At 36.8% G+C, this 18421-nt stretch overlaps 2 protein-coding genes across 2 annotated transcripts; both read left to right on the top strand.

The window, feature by feature from the left end:
* The first annotated feature begins 1829 nt into the window (after positions 1 to 1829).
* LOC117638103 (ras-related protein Rab7) lies at positions 1830 to 5860 on the top strand. The gene is made up of 7 exons (XM_034373201.1): positions 1830 to 2063; positions 2159 to 2185; positions 2478 to 2577; positions 2698 to 2844; positions 4414 to 4494; positions 4567 to 4712; positions 5451 to 5860. The coding sequence occupies exons 1-7, from the start codon at positions 2011 to 2013 to the stop codon at positions 5512 to 5514; spliced, it is 618 nt and encodes a 205-aa protein (XP_034229092.1). The 5' UTR covers positions 1830 to 2010; the 3' UTR covers positions 5515 to 5860.
* An 814-nt stretch (positions 5861 to 6674) lies between these two features.
* Positions 6675 to 11513, top strand: LOC117638287 (TMV resistance protein N-like). Its single transcript, XM_034373426.1, has 6 exons — positions 6675 to 6739; positions 7268 to 7810; positions 7957 to 9052; positions 9176 to 9451; positions 9555 to 10568; positions 10653 to 11513. Exons 2-6 carry the CDS (start codon positions 7299 to 7301, stop codon positions 11511 to 11513), a joined length of 3759 nt encoding a protein of 1252 aa, XP_034229317.1. The 5' UTR covers positions 6675 to 6739; positions 7268 to 7298.
* The last annotated feature ends 6908 nt before the right edge of the window (positions 11514 to 18421 follow it).

The following is an 18421-nucleotide window of genomic DNA, read 5'->3' on the forward strand; positions in this document are numbered from 1 at the left end:
TTGTACTTCTTCAGCTCCTAGCTCATCAACAATCACCCCAATCAGAACAACAACCCACCTCCCTCTCCAAAACCCATTTCTCAAGTGTATCTAGCACAAAGAACATCACACCAAGACAAGGTTAATAATCCGATTTCTTTAATAAATAAAAAAACTATATTTTTCTTTTTCTAACTTTTAGACTCAGATTGGATTGAGAGGTTGGTGACGAGGAACAAGCATCTTTGACAGATGTACCCTAGCCACAACCCACCAACCTATGGAATTACTGTCCAACCCAGCCGCCCTCTTTTTGCTTCTCCCTTCCCCGATGCACACTCCTCCTCTCCTTCTGCTGTTCTTCTCATGTTCATCTTATTTCAACTCTCAATCAACCCTAGAATGCAAAACCAAACTTCATGGGTGATCTTGAAATTCGTTTTCACCATTTGGCTCAACATTGAAATATGAAAAGAAAATACATTTTAAGGTTGGATTAGCTGTTCAATCGTTTTTATTATTGAGGGAGAGGGGGAAGATCAGGGGAGAGAGGATAGAAGGCTAGGCTGGGAGGGATGGTGGTGGTGATGTGGAGAAGATGGTTGCTGCTCATCTTTTAACTTTTTTAAATTTAGGCCCTTATAAATATTTTAATTATTTTAAAATATTAAGAATATTTTATTATGTTGTGGGCTTCACTTTGCCACATCATCCACTCAGATTGGTGGGTAAATAAGCCACATATATGAAATTACTTAAACAACCTTGTCACGTCAGCAATTTTTACAGTCTTTTGGATGGTGTTAACAATAGGAGTAAAATAAAACACAAGACCACGATCAAGGGGATTAAGTGGGCCACTTTAACTTTGTGGAGTAAATTGAGATTTGAGTAGGGATGGCAACGGGTCGGTTCAAGGTCAGGTATAGCAATACCATTTCTGTCCCTGTCCCCATCTGGGAAATGCCTCCCAAGCCCGTCTCGATTCCCCGAATTTTCTATTTAAAAAAATATATTATACTTTATAACAAAATAAATCTGAAATAAATAAAAAAATTCTCGTCTTGCATGCTCTTCAAATTGATTCTACTAAAATTTTTTTTTTTTTTTTAAAAAATAAGAAAGCCAAGTCATAAGAATATAGCCAAAACAATTAGGAAAGTGAGAGGGAAAGCAAACTATAAGCACTCTAGTACAAAAATCCCAAAAACCAAAATCAGATCCCAATATCAAATATTAAAATAAATTGTTATACCTTGTAACGAAAATATTTATTATTTTTACTTGTTATGTTATATTATATATTTATTAATTCAAAATAAATATGACTTGTTTGGTTGGATTCTGAAATGAGGATAACAATACTATTCTTCACCCGTCATCGATTGAGGGTTTTTTAAAATTCGGAGATTCCTATACTCACCCCCGGCTTTCCTCCAAAATGTTCCCCCGTTCGATTCAGAAACCCAACACAATGAAAATTTTTACAGTCCCTAAATTTGAGCGAAGTTTCAAAGGGTAATACAATAAATAAGTTTTTGCAATTATAATGAATGATTTTGTCATGCAAGGTGCGTTGGCAAGCTGCTCACGCTCTAGTTTTTCTCCTCTCACACGTGTACAATTTAAAAGGAAGGAACATTTTATTTCCAGTTGGGCCCAGTTCCGAAAAAAGTTTTTTGTTTTGTGGATAAGCGGACCCCATCAAACTTATTTCTACTAAATGTCACCTAGCACTTTGTATTATGCTTGCTGCTGTCCTGCTGCCGACTCAATACACAAAATACAATAATTCCAATAAATAGAAAATAAATAAATAAAAAAGACGAAACAAAGAGCGATCGAAATTGGCGCCCCTTTTTTCTTTCTCTTTCTCTTTCTTTCTTTTCCTGGAAAGAAAAATAAAAAGTTGAAAACAAATTATAAGAAAACACCCAACCAATCAATCGCCTTCGTATGTAAATTCCATTACTGTGAAAAAGTGGAAATTATCGCCTTTTTATCTGATTTCCTTCACTTAAATTCATCGCCATGTCATTGCGTAGACGAACTTTGCTCAAGGTCATCGTTCTCGGCGACAGTGGGTACGTTCTCTAGGCCTAGGGTTTCTAATTGTACGGGCGGCTATTGGATATGTATCTACATTTATGTTTGTTAATTATATATTTTTTCGTTTTAGGGTTGGCAAGACGTCGTTGATGAACCAGTATCCTTCAGGATCTGTGAGATTATTTTTGTTTTGTTTTGTTTTTTTTTCCAATTTCTGGGTTGGAATTGTATATTTTCCTGATTTTGTCCGATCTCTGAAATCTAATAATTTTTTTCAATGTGAATATTTTCTTAGATGAATTTTAGTTTAATTTTGGCTTCGTGGTTTGAACATTTAGCTTAATATGGTTATGATCGACATATGGGCATTGTTTATATTAATGGGGTATCAGTGAAATTATATCTTTAATTTGCTGTTAGACTTTGTGGTTCTTAAACTGCTTATTTAGATATGTGCATAAGAAGTTCAGTCAGCAGTATAAAGCTACAATAGGTGCCGATTTTGTCACGAAAGAACTCCAAATTGATGACAGGCTCGTCACTTTACAAGTGGGTTTTCTGGTTCAATGGTATTTGAATGTTCTATTCAGTTGTATTCAGGATAGTTTTAGTTGGAAAGTTTAGTGCTAATATACGTCGGTTTTTCTGTTTTTCTCTTTCCTCTGGAAGATTTGGGACACAGCTGGGCAGGAAAGATTTCAGAGTCTTGGAGTTGCATTTTACAGGGGGGCAGATTGCTGTGTTTTAGTTTATGACGTTAATGTAATGAAGTCCTTTGATACTCTTGAGAATTGGCACGAGGAGTTTCTCAAGCAGGTTTGATTTGTGCCTATCTCGGTCTTATATTTATCTGGTATTTGCTCTTGTTAAACAATCTCATGTGTTACGTTGTTGGACTCCCTAGTAGGACTATCAGTTGAAAACATATGTAGGTGCAGTCCTTATTGGTTCTCTGGTAACATAGCGTGTCGAATTTTTTGTACACAGACATAACACACGCACATATGATGCTTTGAGTAATTTCTAGTTATCTATATATCATCTGAGTATTTAGGACTTCTCCCATTTTGCTATTATGTCTCGTTGCGTGTGTGAAATGGTACATTGTGTTGCTCGGTTATCAATTATTCAAACAAATACATGCGTTGACAGAAAACACTTGAATAAACACTGGCAGCATTGGCACAATGAAAATAGTACTACTTTAGACTTTAGAGAAGTAGTATCAGTTGTGTATTACTTTCCACTGTACTGTGTGTTCCAAATTCTGAAAAGTGAGTTACTTTGGTTTATCTTGGAGTGGCTACTTAATAAAAACAATTTTCGGTTGTAGGGCTTTTGTAGACTGAAGAATTAATATGGTGGGAGGGAAGAGAGAGAGTAGTTTAGAACTTATAAGCAGTAATTGTCTAATTATGTTGACTACTAATTGAGAGAGAGAGAGAGAGAGAGAGAGAGAGAGAGAGAGAGAGAAAGAGAGAGAGAGAGAGAGAGAGAGGAGAAAGAATACATAAAAGCATTTTTAAAATAAAAACTAAATACAATTCTAAATAGGTTTGGCTTTAATTCTTCCTATTTTCCATTCCTTCTTACTCAGTTCTCTCAGATTTCATCCATCTTTCTTTCTTTCTCTCTCTCTCTCTCTTTCGATGAGTGCAAGATTTTTTTACTTTAGGGTGCAAGCAAACTACAAGAACCTATCTTGGGGCATTAATACTCCTTTTCTTGGGACCTTTGTCTCATAAGTAAGAAGGGGTTCGGGAATGTCTATTTATGGAGGAAAGGGTGCATATCTAAGTTCTATCCTTCCTTTCTTGCTTCAGTTAAAAATAGTTCTAGAATTTGCAGAGAGATTTCTTGCAGATGGGTTCCTATTAAGCAGTAAAGATAAGGGCACTTTTGGGTTCTTTGGTTGATGCCTAAGTCATTTGTCAAATGACTTGCAGCCATGCAGCACAGTGCTGTGATTCTGATTACCGAATGTTGTTGTGTGATATGTTTTTATGGTTTAGTTGAGAGAGAGAGAGAGAGAGAGAGAGAGAGAGAGAGAGAGTTGAGCTTCCGTGGTATAGGATTTTAGCTTTCCTTGTGTTTGTTTTTCAATTAGCCGCTTTTCTATTTATTCTCTAATTTTGTACATGCTTTTTACCAGTTTCTTTTGTACCTCCCAGATCCTAGTTTCTCATTTCGGGAACATGATTTCCTTGTTTAATGTTATTAATTGTCCTTTTTTTCCTAAATTAATTTGTTCATAAAACGCAGTAGCTTGATAAGAGTGTAGCCAAGCAGTATCGAAAGTTGTAAATATACCTTTCTTGCCTAAGCAGTTCTGTAATTTGAATTTTGTTTTTCAAAAAATGATTTATGTTTTTGATTTAATGCCAGGCCAACCCTCCGGATCCCAAGACATTTCCGTTTATATTGCTTGGTAACAAGATTGATATTGATGGGGGGAATAGTCGTGTGGTAAGGATACATGGTCCACTGTGCTGGCCACAATCTATCCATGATACATTATTCTAATTATAATCTTTACAGGTTTCTGAGAAGAAAGCAAAGGACTGGTGCACATCAAAGGGGAATATTCCTTACTTTGAGACATCAGCAAAAGAAGATTACAATGTTGATGCTGCATTCCTTTGTATTGCGAAGACTGCTCTTGCAAATGAACATGAGCAGGACATGTAAGTTTATATTGAGTGCTGACATATTGTTCTATAATTTGTATCATATGCTACTGATATTCTGGAGTAAGCAAATTTCTATTTTACTGTTTTTAGAATATACTTAGTTTCATCAGCTACTCCAGATCAGAGAATGAGAATCAGCTGTTTATTGGAATTATTTGCTCACAGTCGATAGATAGTAGCACACCTCTATGACATGAAGGACATAAACATAGTGAAATATTCTCCTTCAAACTTAATTTGAGATCTTCTAGGGTGAGAATAGTGGTAAGTGTGGATAAAGCCTGGTTTTACCAGTCTCATCGGAGGATTGGCATATGATCTTTCATATTCTAGGATGCTGTTATAACAGTTTAGAGTTAAGAATTAGATAAGGAGCGAACATGAATCATTCACCTCTAAAGATCTTTGCAACTGGCTGTGTTGTTTAGATAAATACGGAAATAATTTAAATGAATTTTTCCCTTTAGATCTCAAAAACCTTAACCGTAACCTTACAGCGTCCCCAACTTTTCATCGCACTAAAGTGTTTCAAACTTTCCATCACACTACAACGCCCCTGCTTTTCCATCATCGTACTAAGTCCCTCACCTTTCCATCTAAAATGTTTCTGTCTTTCTGCTATTATTGCTGCATGCTGTTATTTTCATATTCTGGAGCTTGCTATGAGATACATTTATGACCCATTTAAACATGATGTTTTATCATTTTTTTCCATTTCCTTTTTACTTGCAGATATTTCCAAGGCATCCCAGAGGCTGTTTCAGAGTCTGATCAAAGAGGGGGTTGTGCATGCTGAATTTATTTGAGCAATTCACCTCTAATGCTGGGCTGCCTAAATTTTTCATTTTTTATGCTCCCGATTCATAGCCATTGTTTGTACACGCTGTATACTAAGTTATTTCTGTTTAGCCATGCTTTGACTTTTGCCATTTTGACTTTGTGGAAAGTAGTCCTGTTTTTGTCAGATGAACTCCAAGAAACCTCAAACTGTAGAACCCCTTTTTGGATTGTCTCACCATGAGTTATTGCTTCTACTTTCAAAACGGAATCGATGCTTCTAGTTTTGCCTTGTGAGAATCAACTTCATGGAATCTTTAAATTAACTTTTGGGTAACAGTTACTCATGTGGTCTTAAGCTATTATCTTTGGTTCTTCCTTATAACTTTTGTTTTCTTGTGTCCCAAGTATGTGGATTTTCATGTTTATTATACAATATTTGAGTTTAATTCAGTAAACCTTCAGTTCAAATGCATTGTCATCTCCTTTTCTCTCAGCTGTGTCTCATGCTTGTCCAAAATTACTTCACATTTTGGTTTTTTTCTTTTGGTTCTTTCCAGCAAATTTTCTTTTATATTTGTAAGCTGAAATTGGCATACCCCTTTATATCTTAAACTAAACTTCAGACTGTTATCGTCCGTCATCATGTGTGCAAAACTTCGTATGAATATATGAGTTGCGCCACTATGGAAGTCCCGCTACTAACATATTCAAGCGTCCTCTACAAACATTTAATATATTATACTGAGAAGAAATTTAATATGACTAATAGCTTGATTAAGGCCCTCAGTGTTATTTCGAAAGATCAAATTATTACTATGATGCCAAATTTTCTAATATGCTAAAGAATCCTTTAAGAAAAGAAGGTGGAACCTGATGTCGTTGGAACATGATCCTCTACATTAGCAGGGTGGGGTTTCATGCCAAAATCTTGATGCTTGATGCTTTAAAATAGAGTGGTGATTCCCCCACTTCAATTTTATCCACTTGCACTCTATTTTATAACTAAACAAGAAGTGTAAGTGGATAAAATTAGAGTGTTGAAATCATTAACCTTAAAATAAAATTTGCCAAAAGTTTTGACAAAAAAATGAAATTTGCTGAAAGGGAAAATCCTTGATGCTTTAAAATGTCAGACATTATTGATTGATCGATTTACCAAGAAAAAATGGTTGGCTTGCTGGTCTTGTGCTTGTTATCTTACCAATTCTATCTGGCTTTGTAATTTTTCTTTTGGTGTTCAGGTAACATTAAGCTAAAGCTGCTGCCGTACTTCGTCTCCATTTCCATAATTTCTTTGTTCAGGTAACATTAAGATAAAGCATTTGCAGTTTTTAGTTGAGATGGCATCATATTTTTGTTTTAAATGTTGAAATTGGTGCATATCATGATTATATGTTGAATTTCTCAGTTTCTCTATGCTGAACTGGAAGTACAAAGTAATGTTCTCTTGTTTGCTAAGATGGACCATACTTTGAAAGTATGACGACATAACATATAATATGGTCCAAATTGACATGTTTGCTGAGTTGTTGTTTCCTTTTCTTTTGCTCTGAAACTTGTTTTGCTGCTTATATGCCTTCAACGCCGTATTTTTTCTCTGGTTCAATAAATCTTCGTTTACCAAAAAAAAAAAAAAAAAAAAAAAAAAACCTCTTCAAAGTTCAATCCTTTTCATTTTTCAAGACATTTATGATCATCTTTGCATTTATTCAGTGGAGTGTTTGGATTTTTGTATATTTAATTAGGGAACTTCTTGTTTCATTGAGTAGTCTTTGCAGCAGCAGCAGCAGCAGATTGCCAATGGCGTTGAGCACCCAAAGAACCTCTGCCTTTCTTTCTTCAGCTGATCAGTCGGCTCCTCGTCAATGGAACCACGATGTGTTTTTGAGTTTCAGGGGTGTAGACACTAGAAACAGCTTTGTCTCCCATTTATACCACGAATTGCAGCACATGGGCATTAAAACATTCAAGGATGATCCAAAGCTTGAAAGAGGGACAACTATTTCTTCAGAGCTCTTCAATGCAATCCAAGAATCAAGGCTTGCAATCGTTGTTCTCTCGCAAAACTATGCTTCTTCTTCCTGGTGCTTGGAGGAACTTACGAAGATTCTCCAATGCATGAAATCCAAGGGAACAGTTCTGCCAGTGTTTTATAATGTGGATCCCTCTGATGTACGAAAACAAAGCGGCAGTTTTGCAGGCGCGTTTGTTGAGCATGAGAAAAGGTTCAGGGAAGACATAGAAAAGGTGATGCGCTGGAGAGATGCTTTAACAGAAGTTGCCAATTTATCTGGGTTGGATTCAAAGAATGAGTAAGCATGAATTAGCAACTTCTCCATATGTCTTAATAAGACCCATACTTGGGTTTTTTGTAAGCCAATTTTCACTTTATTGTACCTTTAGACCTTGTTATATCTATGGCTTATACTTTTGACTTAATCATTGTTCTTCCTTGTAGGTGTGAAAGAAAGCTCATTGAAAAGATTGTTGAATGGGTGTGGAGCAAAGTGCATCGCACATACAAATTGTTAGATTCCACAGAGTTAGTGGGAATTAAGTTTACACGTGAGCAAATAGACTTGCTTTTAGCTCCTTCAGATGATGTTCGTTTTATAGGGATATGGGGGATGGGCGGCATTGGCAAGACTAGCATTGCTAAGCTAGTTTATGAGAGCATTTCTATTCATTTTGAAGTTAGCTGCTTTCTTGCTAATGTTAGAGAGGTTTCTGAACGTGGTCATCTTGTTGATCTACAAAGACAGCTTCTTTTCCCGATCTTGAAGGAGCAAATTATTCGAGTTTGGGATGAACAGTGGGGTACCTATTTCATTAAGAATTGCTTATGTAATAAAAAGGTTCTTCTCATTCTTGATGATGTGAATGAATCAAGCCAACTAGAGAAATTGGTTGGAGAAAAGGATTGGTTTGGTAAGGGGAGTAGAATCATCATTACAACTAGAGATGAACGGTTGCTAGTTAAGCATGATATGCAGATATCATACAAGGTAGAGGGATTAGGTGATGATGAGGCTCTTGAGCTCTTTAGTCGGAACGCCTTTAAAAAAATTGAACCCGAGGAAGGTTTTCAGGAATTGTCTAAGTGCTTTGTAAATTATGCTAGAGGCCTTCCATTAGCTCTTAAAATTTTGGGATGCTCTATGTATAAGAGAGATCGAGATGAATGGAAAAGTGAATTGGATAAGCTACGGAAAATTCCTGAGTCAACAATTTTCGATTTGCTCAAACTAAGTTATGATGGACTAGATGAGATGAACAAGAATATATTTCTTGATATTGCATTTTTCTATAAGGGAAAGGGCAAGGAGGAAGTAATTGAAATACTAGATAGTTATGGCGTATGTGGTCGTATTGGGATAAATGCTCTCATTCATAAATCGCTTTTAACTATCGTCCGAAACAACATTGTTGAGATGCATGATTTGATACAAGAAATGGCATTGGAAATTGTTCGCCGAGAGAATCCTGAAGAGCCTGGTGAACGCAGTCGATTGTGCCATCATAATGACATTTCTCATGTATTTCTAAACAATACGGTAAGAAGTTACGTAGAAAATGTTATTTTGTGTTTTTTTTTTTGGAAGAGATATGATTTCTTTCTAACTCAATTTTAGACTTGAATGTGGAATTAACTTTTCATTTACTATTCTTTATTACAGGCAACTAACAAAATTCAAGGCATTGCCTTAAGGATGGCGGAACTTGAAGAGGTGGGTTGGAATTGTGAAGCATTTTCTAAGATGCTTTACCTGAAATTTCTTGAATTTGATAATGTGATCATTTCTTCAAACCCCACATTTCTTCCTAATTCCTTAAGAATTATGAAATGGAATTGGTATCCTTCCAAAATTTTCCCATCAGATTTTCAACCAATTTTCCTTGTTAGAGTTGAGATGCGTCACAACAAACTTGTTCGGCTTTGGGATGGAAGAAAGGTAAGATTATTGACCCTATGCCATCTTACAAATTTTTTGACAAAAAGTAAAAGTTTTTTTAGTCGCTAATTATATATTCTACTTTGTTTTCTGAATTGTACAGGACTTGCCCAACTTGAAATATATGGACCTTGGTTACTCAAAAAACTTGGCAACAACCCCAAATTTCACTCGCATTCCAAAACTCGAGGAGTTGTATCTTGAAGGGTGTGAGAAATTAGTTGAGATTCATCCGTCAATTGCAGATCTCAAATGGCTAAAAAGGTTGGATTTTGGTGGTTGCTCAAAAGTAAAAAAGATTCCAGAATTTTCAGGAGAAATGAAAAATTTGTTAATGCTTAATTTAGGGGGGACGTCCATTGAGAATTTACCTTCATCAGTTGGATGTCTTGTTGGCCTTTCTACTTTGCATCTAAGCAATTGTAAAAATCTCTTGGGTCTTCCTAGTGCAATTTGTAATTTGAAGTCTCTTGAATGGCTTCTGGCGGAGGGATGTTCAAATCTTGAGGAACTCCCAGAAAACTTGGGGGATATGGAGTGTTTAGAATGGCTTTCTTTGGATGGGACTGCTATAAGACAGCTCCCACGCTCTATTGTTCGTTTGAAAAATCTGGAAATTTTGAGTAGATGTGGATCAGAGGCTAATAAATCAAGGTTTTGGTGGGGCCTTCCCTGCTTATCTCAAAGAAAAGATTTTGTGATGGGTTCGCTACATGGTTTGTGGTCTTTAACGGCATTGTATCTGAGTGATTGTGGTCTTTGTGAAGGGGATCTTCTCGGAGATATTGGTTGCTTATCCTCTTTACAAGAATTAGATCTTAGTGGAAACAATTTTGTTACTCTTCCTGTAAGCTTTAGATATCTTTCTAAGCTTAAGTCATTTGACCTGGCTAGGTGCCAAAGGCTTCAACAATTTCCTCATCTTACATCAAATTACTTAGTATCTATAGACATAGACGATTGCACTTCCTTAATAATGTTTCCAAGTCCGCCAACGTGGAATGGAAACATAAGAAATTATGATGTTAAGTTGAGTTGTGTGAATTGCTTTGGATTGGTTGAGAATGAAGGCGGCTGCGATAGTTTAATACTTGGAGTGCTATGGAGATTCCTTCAGGTTCTCTCTTTCTGTCTGTCTCTCGTTGTTTGCCATAATAGTAATAATAATAATTAACAAGTTACTAACCTATGCTTGGTATAGGTACAAGTTGGCCAATTAAACATTGTAACTCCTGGAAGGAGAATTCCAGAGTGGTTCAAAAATCAAAGTGTGGGAGATTCCTTAATTGTGGAGCTACCTCTGGATTCTTGTAGCACCTGGATGGGGTTTGCTTTATGTGCTGTCTTTGAAGAAGATCACCCAAATCCAGCTCATGACCTTTCTGAATTTGATTATTTTACAATTGACTGTTCCTCCGGAGAAAAAGAGCTTGCGTATGTTCAGTTAGAGATAGGGCATGTTGTGTCAGATCACCTTTGTGTATTTTATGTGTCTAGTGAGGATTGGAAGAGGCAATGCAGTCAGATGAAGATTTTATTCCAAACTTATTATGAGAGTCGTGCTAGGCCCTCAGACAGAAGAAATTGCTCGAGTATAAAGAAGTGTGGGTTGCGTTTGGTGCACGAGCAAGACTTGGAACAACTCAACCAAATCATGATGATGAACCAAGCCATCAACATCAGCATTACTGCTTCTCTTCGCAATTCAGCTGATGCAAGTGCAAGTGGTAGCTCTCAACAAAAATCTCTCCGCTGCAAGAAAAGCTATGCTCTTGCCAAAGGGTTTTTAACAAACCTTGTAAAGATTTTCTCCCTCCTTTTAACAACTGCAGTTTTTATGAAATCTTTCAACAATGGTGAAAAATGGGGGTGCTTAGGACTTTTGATTTGGAGGGTAACCACTTTGATGTCCTACTTAGGCCTTGCCCCCTCTTATTTTTCACTATTGCTAAAAAGTTTAATCAAAAGTGTTATTCTTAAGAGAGGAGCTAAATTTTTGCTAACCTTGTTAAAAACTCCTCCTCCTCAAGTGACAGTACATAAATACTTGAAAGGCCAATAACGCTCTTTTTTCACAATTGATATTGTTAGTAAGTCACCACCGTCTGTCTCCCAACACTATCTGTACTTTTATGCTGCAATGTACATACATTTTGCTGTGATGTAAATCTTGTTTTGTTACTCCAATTGCGCATAAATGGGTCATATTGTAACTTTTTTTCCTGCATTGATAGTGTATAAAACCAAGAGTGCTGTTGAAGCATTGAGAATTGATCTGATCTTCAATTGCTTTGTTGGAACTCCTCCCTTGTCTGCTTCATTGATCGTGTCTTTGATAGTTTGTGCAATCTCTTTCAATATGCAGTCTTCTCTTATTTATTTAGCATATTTTAGTTTTAAATAAATTATGCAACAGACTGGAATTATGAGAGGTTCATTAATATTACAATATGTTGACTAGAATTGCGCAGTGCTAGTTGTATCTTGAATTACACTCTAGTAATTAACTTTTAGGAATATGTGGTTGCTGCTCTTTTTTTGGAGTTATTTCTCCAACTTTCGAAATGAAATCGATGCTTCTAGTTTTGAATTGTGAGAATCAACAATTAGGTTAACTCATTCATTATTGAAACTGGTCTTATTATATATTTATTATTATTACTTTCTATTTGGGGACAAACACTCAACAAAATGAAGGACTGTTAGTTTAAAAAACCGAAATTCAGGACACCATGGCAAACGTATTTTGTGGGTTGTGTAGAACTGAGGATTCTCAGATATATTAACCCATGCTGCAGTGGTTTCATGTTGAATATCACACTACAAGTTGTAAGCATTCAAAGAGCAGCAACTTTGAGCTAGCTTAAATAGTTGACCCTCCAACATGGATGAGTCCCTTTCCCACAATGATGGAGCCCATGCATCCTCATATTCTCGTTGCAGGCGCGGTGGTTGGATCATTTTCCCATTCATCATTGGTCTCTCTCTTTCTCTTGATCTCTTTTCTTTTAGTTTGTTAACTCATTCTAGTGATTGTCGAACATAATATTAGAGTTATAATTCTCATAATGCTATTTAGACACACAACATTGACCACCTTAACTGACTACTTTATGTGGCGGTTGATGTGTCAAGTCATGTCAATTAATGAATGTTGCCATGTGTATTCTATTTTATTTATTTATTCTCTTTTCAATAATCCTTATAAATAAATAAAAAACTGAAATAGTAAATTAAAAAACCCTAGCATCCTTGGTAAGTAGCCTCACGTCTGTTCTCAACTCTTCCTCGCATCTCCAGCACTCCTTGCCTCCATTGTTGTTGCACTGTGATAAGAGTATCGCTAGAATGTGGTTGAGAGTTGAAGTCTCCTCAATTACCTAGTGGAATGGGAAGGAAGGGAGGCTGAGCAAGTTCTAGTGGAAGCACCTATTATCTCCAGGGAAGATAAGATCAAAAATGCCAAGGCATTGAGATTTTGAGTATATGAGAATGACATATGGTGAAAGCCTAGATAGCTATTTGTCTAAGTTTTTTGGAGCTGTGAATAATTTGAAATCACTTGGTGAAGATGGTCTGAAACAAGAATTGTGCAAAAACTCTTGATGAGCCTAGGTAGAAAATATAAGTCCATTGTGTCTCATTGAAGAAACTCGAGATCTTGATGTTCTTAGAGTTGAAGAAGTTATTGCATCTGTCAAGGTCTATGATAAAAGGGAAGACTTGCATGATGAAAGGGATAAATTGACAGGAACTGAGAAAGCTTTTAGTAGCCTCAAGGTTGGAAATAACCAAGTTCATGGTACTCATAAGGGCTCACAAAGTAGACCAAATCAAAAGTGGCAAGGACAAGACAAAAAGGGATCAATTTGGTCTCAAAATGGAAGCTTGAACAACAATAATGGCTCAAGCTGGAATAATAGTGCTGGAGGAAATCGGAACAATAGCTTCAATTCATAGAACAAGCAAGGTAGTAGCAGTCAAGGAAGTGTGAAACCACAGTGCCAAGTATGTCAGAAGTATCATTTTGGTGTGTGCAGGCACAAAGGCAAACCTAGATGTGGAAAATGCAATAGGTTTGGTCATACTGCAAAGGACTGTGAAGGTCATAGTCACAAACAAGTAGCCAACTATGCAAAGGAAGAAGAAGTAACCACAGGAACTATGTTCTATGGTTGTCACTCTGCAAGTTTGCAAGATAAAAGTGTATGGTTTGTGGACAGTGCCTGCAGCAACCACATGACCTCTCAAGAGTCTGTGTTAATAAACATTGACAGAACCGTGACTTGTAAAGTTAAAATGGGCACTGGAGATCTTGTACAAGCAATTGGAAAGGGCACTCTAGTGGTTGAAACTTAGCATGGGAGAAGGTATATACATGAAGTGTTGCTTGTTCCGGGCTTGGATGAGAATCTATTGAGTGTAGGCCAAATGATGGAGCATGGTTACTATGTCCTATTTGGGGGTAACATGGCAGTTATCTTTGATGATGGCAGCCTCAACAATGTTGTAGCAAAAGTGGTCATGGGAGGAAATCGATGTTTCCCTCTTTCACTAGAATATGACACCTGCAGCAAGAAAAGTATCAGTGATTGAAGACTCTTGGATTTGGCATAGAAGACTTGGACATTTGAATTTTGTTAGCATGAAAAAGATGCAGCAGATGGAAATGGTGACTGGACTACCTGTGTTAACCGAAATGAAGGATGTGTGTGAAGGTTGTGTTTTAGGAAAACAACACAGAGAGAAATTTGATAAAGAGGAAGCATGGAGAGCAAGCTGTCCACTGGAATTAGTGCACACAGACTTGTGTGAACCAATGCAAAATGAGTCAATTGGTGGAAATAGGTACTTCATCACATTCATTAATGACTTTTCAAGAATGTGCTGGGTATACTTCCTTAGAAATAAATCTGATACCTTTAATGTGTTCAAGAAATTCAAAGCTTTTGTTGAATTGCAAAGTGGATTTAGTTTGAAAAAGCTAAGGAGTGATAGAGGAGGTGAATATACCTCACATGAATTCCAAGATTTCTGTGCAAGCATAGGAATGGAGAGGCAACTAACCATTGCCTACTCTCCTCAGCAAAATGGAGTTGCTGAGAGGAGAAATAGAACAATATGTGAGATGGCAAGATCCATGATGATAGAGAAAGGAATTCCAGTGATTTTTTGGGCAGAAGCTGTAAGTACAGCTGTGTATCTCCAAAACAGATGTTTTACAACATCTGTGTCAAGCAAAACACCATTTGAAGCATTCACAGGTAGAAAACCAGGAATCAAGCATCTGAAAGTTTTCGGTTGCATCTGTTACACTCATGTTCCATCACCCTTGAGGCAGAAATTTGATGACAAGGCTAGAAAGGGAGTTTTTATGGGATATGGAAGCTGTGAAAAGGGTTACAGGGTGTATGATCTGCAATCTAAGAAGATTGTACTCTCAAGGAGTGTAATTTTCAGTGAGGACAAGTCATGGAATTGGAAGAGTGATCAAGAGGAATCTGTTCCAATACCTTTCAATCTTGAAAGGGATGAAATTGAAGATGAAAACAATGAAATACAACCTGATGGAACTCAGTTTGATGATGGTGGAAGTTCTCATCTAAACTCCACAGTTGGTGATTTAGTTGAGAATGTTAGTGGTAATGGCAGTCCAAACTCCACACCTAGTTCCACTCCAGTCAAATTAAAAACTCTGGAAGATATATATGCAAGGTGTCACATGTGCATCATAGAACTAGAGAATTATCAAGAAGCAGCTGGTGATTTAGCTTGGCAAGAAGCCATGAATGCAGAGTTGGAGATGATAGAGAAGAATAATACTTGGGAATTGGTTGAGAGACCAGCTGATAAACTTGTTATAGGTGTGAAATGGGTGTTTAAGACTAAGCATAACTTGGATGGAACTGTTCAGAAACACAAAGCTAGGCTTGTAGCAAAAGGGTATTCACAGAAACCTGGGATTGACTACAACGAAACCTTCGCACCAGTGGCAAGGTTAGATACAATTCGAACTCTTATTGCACTTGCAGCACAAAAGGGTTGGAAACTATTTCAGCTGGACGTCAAGTCAGCATTCCTAAATGGTGTGCTCGATGAGGAAGTATATGTAGAACAGCCTGAAGGTTTTGAACTGGAAAATGCAGGTCACAAGGTTCACAAGTTGAGAAAAGCCTTGTATGGACTTAAGCAGGCTCTTAGAGCCTGGTACAGTGAGATTGATGCATATTTATCTATGTGCAAGTTCAAAAGAAGCATTATTGAAGCGACTCTGTACACTAGATCTGATAATGAAGGAGGTTTGATCATTGTCTCAATCTATATTGATGACATTGTTTATACTGGAAACAGTGAGAGGATGCTTGCTGAGTTTAAAAGGGAGATGATGCAAAGATATGAAATGTCAGATCTTGGACTCCTTCATCACTTCTTGGGCATGGGAATACTACAAACTGATCAAGGGGTTTTCATTCATCAAAACAAGTATGCCAAATCCTTGCTTGTGAAGTTTGGGCTTGAAGACTGCAAACCTGTCTCAATTCCTTTGCCTATTGGTGAGAAACTAAAAAAGGTGGATGAGAGTGAGTTAGCTGATGAAGGAGATTACAGGAAAATAGTAGGAAGCCTACTATATTTAACTGCAACTAGACCTGATCTAATGTAAGTTGCTAGCCTGTTATCAAGGTTTATGAATAGTCCTACAAAAAGGCATATGGGAGTTGCAAGAAGGGTTCTAAGATATGTGCAAGGGACTCTTAGCTATGGCATTGATTACGTGAGAAATCAGTCAGCAACCCTTGTTGGATTCTGTGATGCAGACTGGGTAGGCAGTGAGGATGATAGCAGGAGCACTTCTGGCTATGCATTTAGTTTTCGAAGTGGAGCATTCTCTTGGGCCTCTGTGAAACAGAACACAGTGGCACTATCAACAGCAGAAGCTGAGTATGTCTCAGCATCTGAGGCAACAGCACATGCCATTTGGTTAAGATTTGTTCTTGATGATTTTGGTGAAATGCAATCTGAGGCAACACCCTTGTTCTGTGACAATATGTCAGCAATTTCGATGGCCAAGAATCCAGTTTTTCATCAAAGAACTAGACATATAAACAGAAGGTATCATTTTATAAGAGAAGCTTTGCAAGAAGGTGTGATCAACATGCAATTCTGCAGAAGTGAAGAACAGCTCGCAATATTTTTACTAAAGCACTGCCCAAAGACAGATTCAAGCATCTAAGGTCGAAACCTAAAGTATTAAGCTTGCTACTAATTCAACAGAAATGGCATTTTATCCCATTTATACCACGAATTGCAGAACAGGTGCATCAAAACATTCATGGATGATCCAAAGCTTGAAAGAGGGACAACTATTTCTTCTGAGCTCTTCAAAGCAATCCAAGAATCAAGGCTTGCAATCGTTGTTCTCTCGCCAAACTATGCTTCTTCTTCCTGGTGCTTGGATGAACTTACAAAGATTCTCCAATGCATGAAATCCAACGGCACAGTTCTGCCTGTGTTTTATAATGTGGATCCCTCCGATGTGCGAAAACAAAGTGGCAGTTTTGCTGACGCCTTCGCTGAGCATGAGAAAAGGTTTAGGGAAGACATCGATAAGGTGAAGCACTGGAGAGATGCTTTAACAGAAGTTGCCAATTTATCTACGATAGATTCAAAGAATCAGTAAGCAACTTCTCTATATGTCTGAATTAAGGCCTCTTGTGTTGTGAAGAAGCTAGTTTTGTTAAAACAAACACAATCTTTTTTTTATCATGCTTTATGGCTGTCTTCTTCTTTTATTTTATTTTATTTATTTATTTTGGTTGTAATCGTTAATCATTTATCAATATTGTAGATTATAAGATATTTTATCAAAATGACGAAATTATGTTGATAGTATGGGCATACGTATGAGTTGTCATTCTTTCTAGTTCGGTTACAAAAGATTTTAATCGTCATAATCGTCTTATATATAAATATTAGGCTTAAATGTTAAAATGGTCCCTGTATTTTATCTCATAGGTCAATTTAGTCCCTGTGTAATCAATTTGGGCAATTTGGTCATTGTGTTTGTATATATTAGTCAATGTGATCCATTCCTTTAAAAATATAAAATTAATTATAAAAAAAGCTGTAATTGATTATAAAATTTTAAATTCAAACTGAAAATGGAATATATTTCTTTTAAATTTCACCTTTCCCAATTTCGCGCACACGCCTCAACCACCTCCCAAACCTAGCCACCCTCACCAGCACCACTCCAACCCCAAAACCATAGCCACCCTCACCACCATTCCAACCCCACCTAAACTACAACCTCTCTCTCTCTCTCTCTGACAAATCTTGAAGATCATCATAGCTGGTCACCGTAAGCTTGACGGCTCTACCGCCAATTGATCATCGTGGCTGCAGCAAAAGTCAATGACATTCAGACCAATGGATCGGAGAGGAGAGAGAGATGAAGGGTAGAGTATGAGAAAATCTTAAACATAAAATAGAAGAAAATTTGCAGCAAGAAAAGAGTAGGCATCATTCTACTAAGAGCCTTTTTTTTTTTCCCTACAGGAATCGAGACCATTGGAGGTTGAGGTTGTGTGGGTTTTAATCATTTTAGCATTATTATTATTTGAGTTTAAATCTTTATAATTAATTACAAATTTTTAAATTAATTTTAAATGTTCTTTTTTTAGGTTTTAAAATAATTTTAACGGAAAGGATCAAATTTGTTAACAGATACAAACACAGGGACTAAATTGGCTAAACTAATAACACAAGGACTACATTGGCCGATAAGGTAAAACACAGGGACCATTTCAACATTTAAGCCAAAATATTATTTTGTTTCTCTATGCATAAGGTATTAATCAATGTACAACACAGACAAAATTCAAGTCCCAAAATTCCAGACAATCTAGTTATCATTCTGCTCATGCTAAATGGATATTTTCCAACAAGGAAACTCAAGTAGACATGTTG

Source organism: Prunus dulcis, chromosome 8 (assembly GCF_902201215.1).
Source record: "Prunus dulcis chromosome 8, ALMONDv2, whole genome shotgun sequence".
Classification (NCBI taxonomy): domain Eukaryota; kingdom Viridiplantae; phylum Streptophyta; class Magnoliopsida; order Rosales; family Rosaceae; genus Prunus; species Prunus dulcis.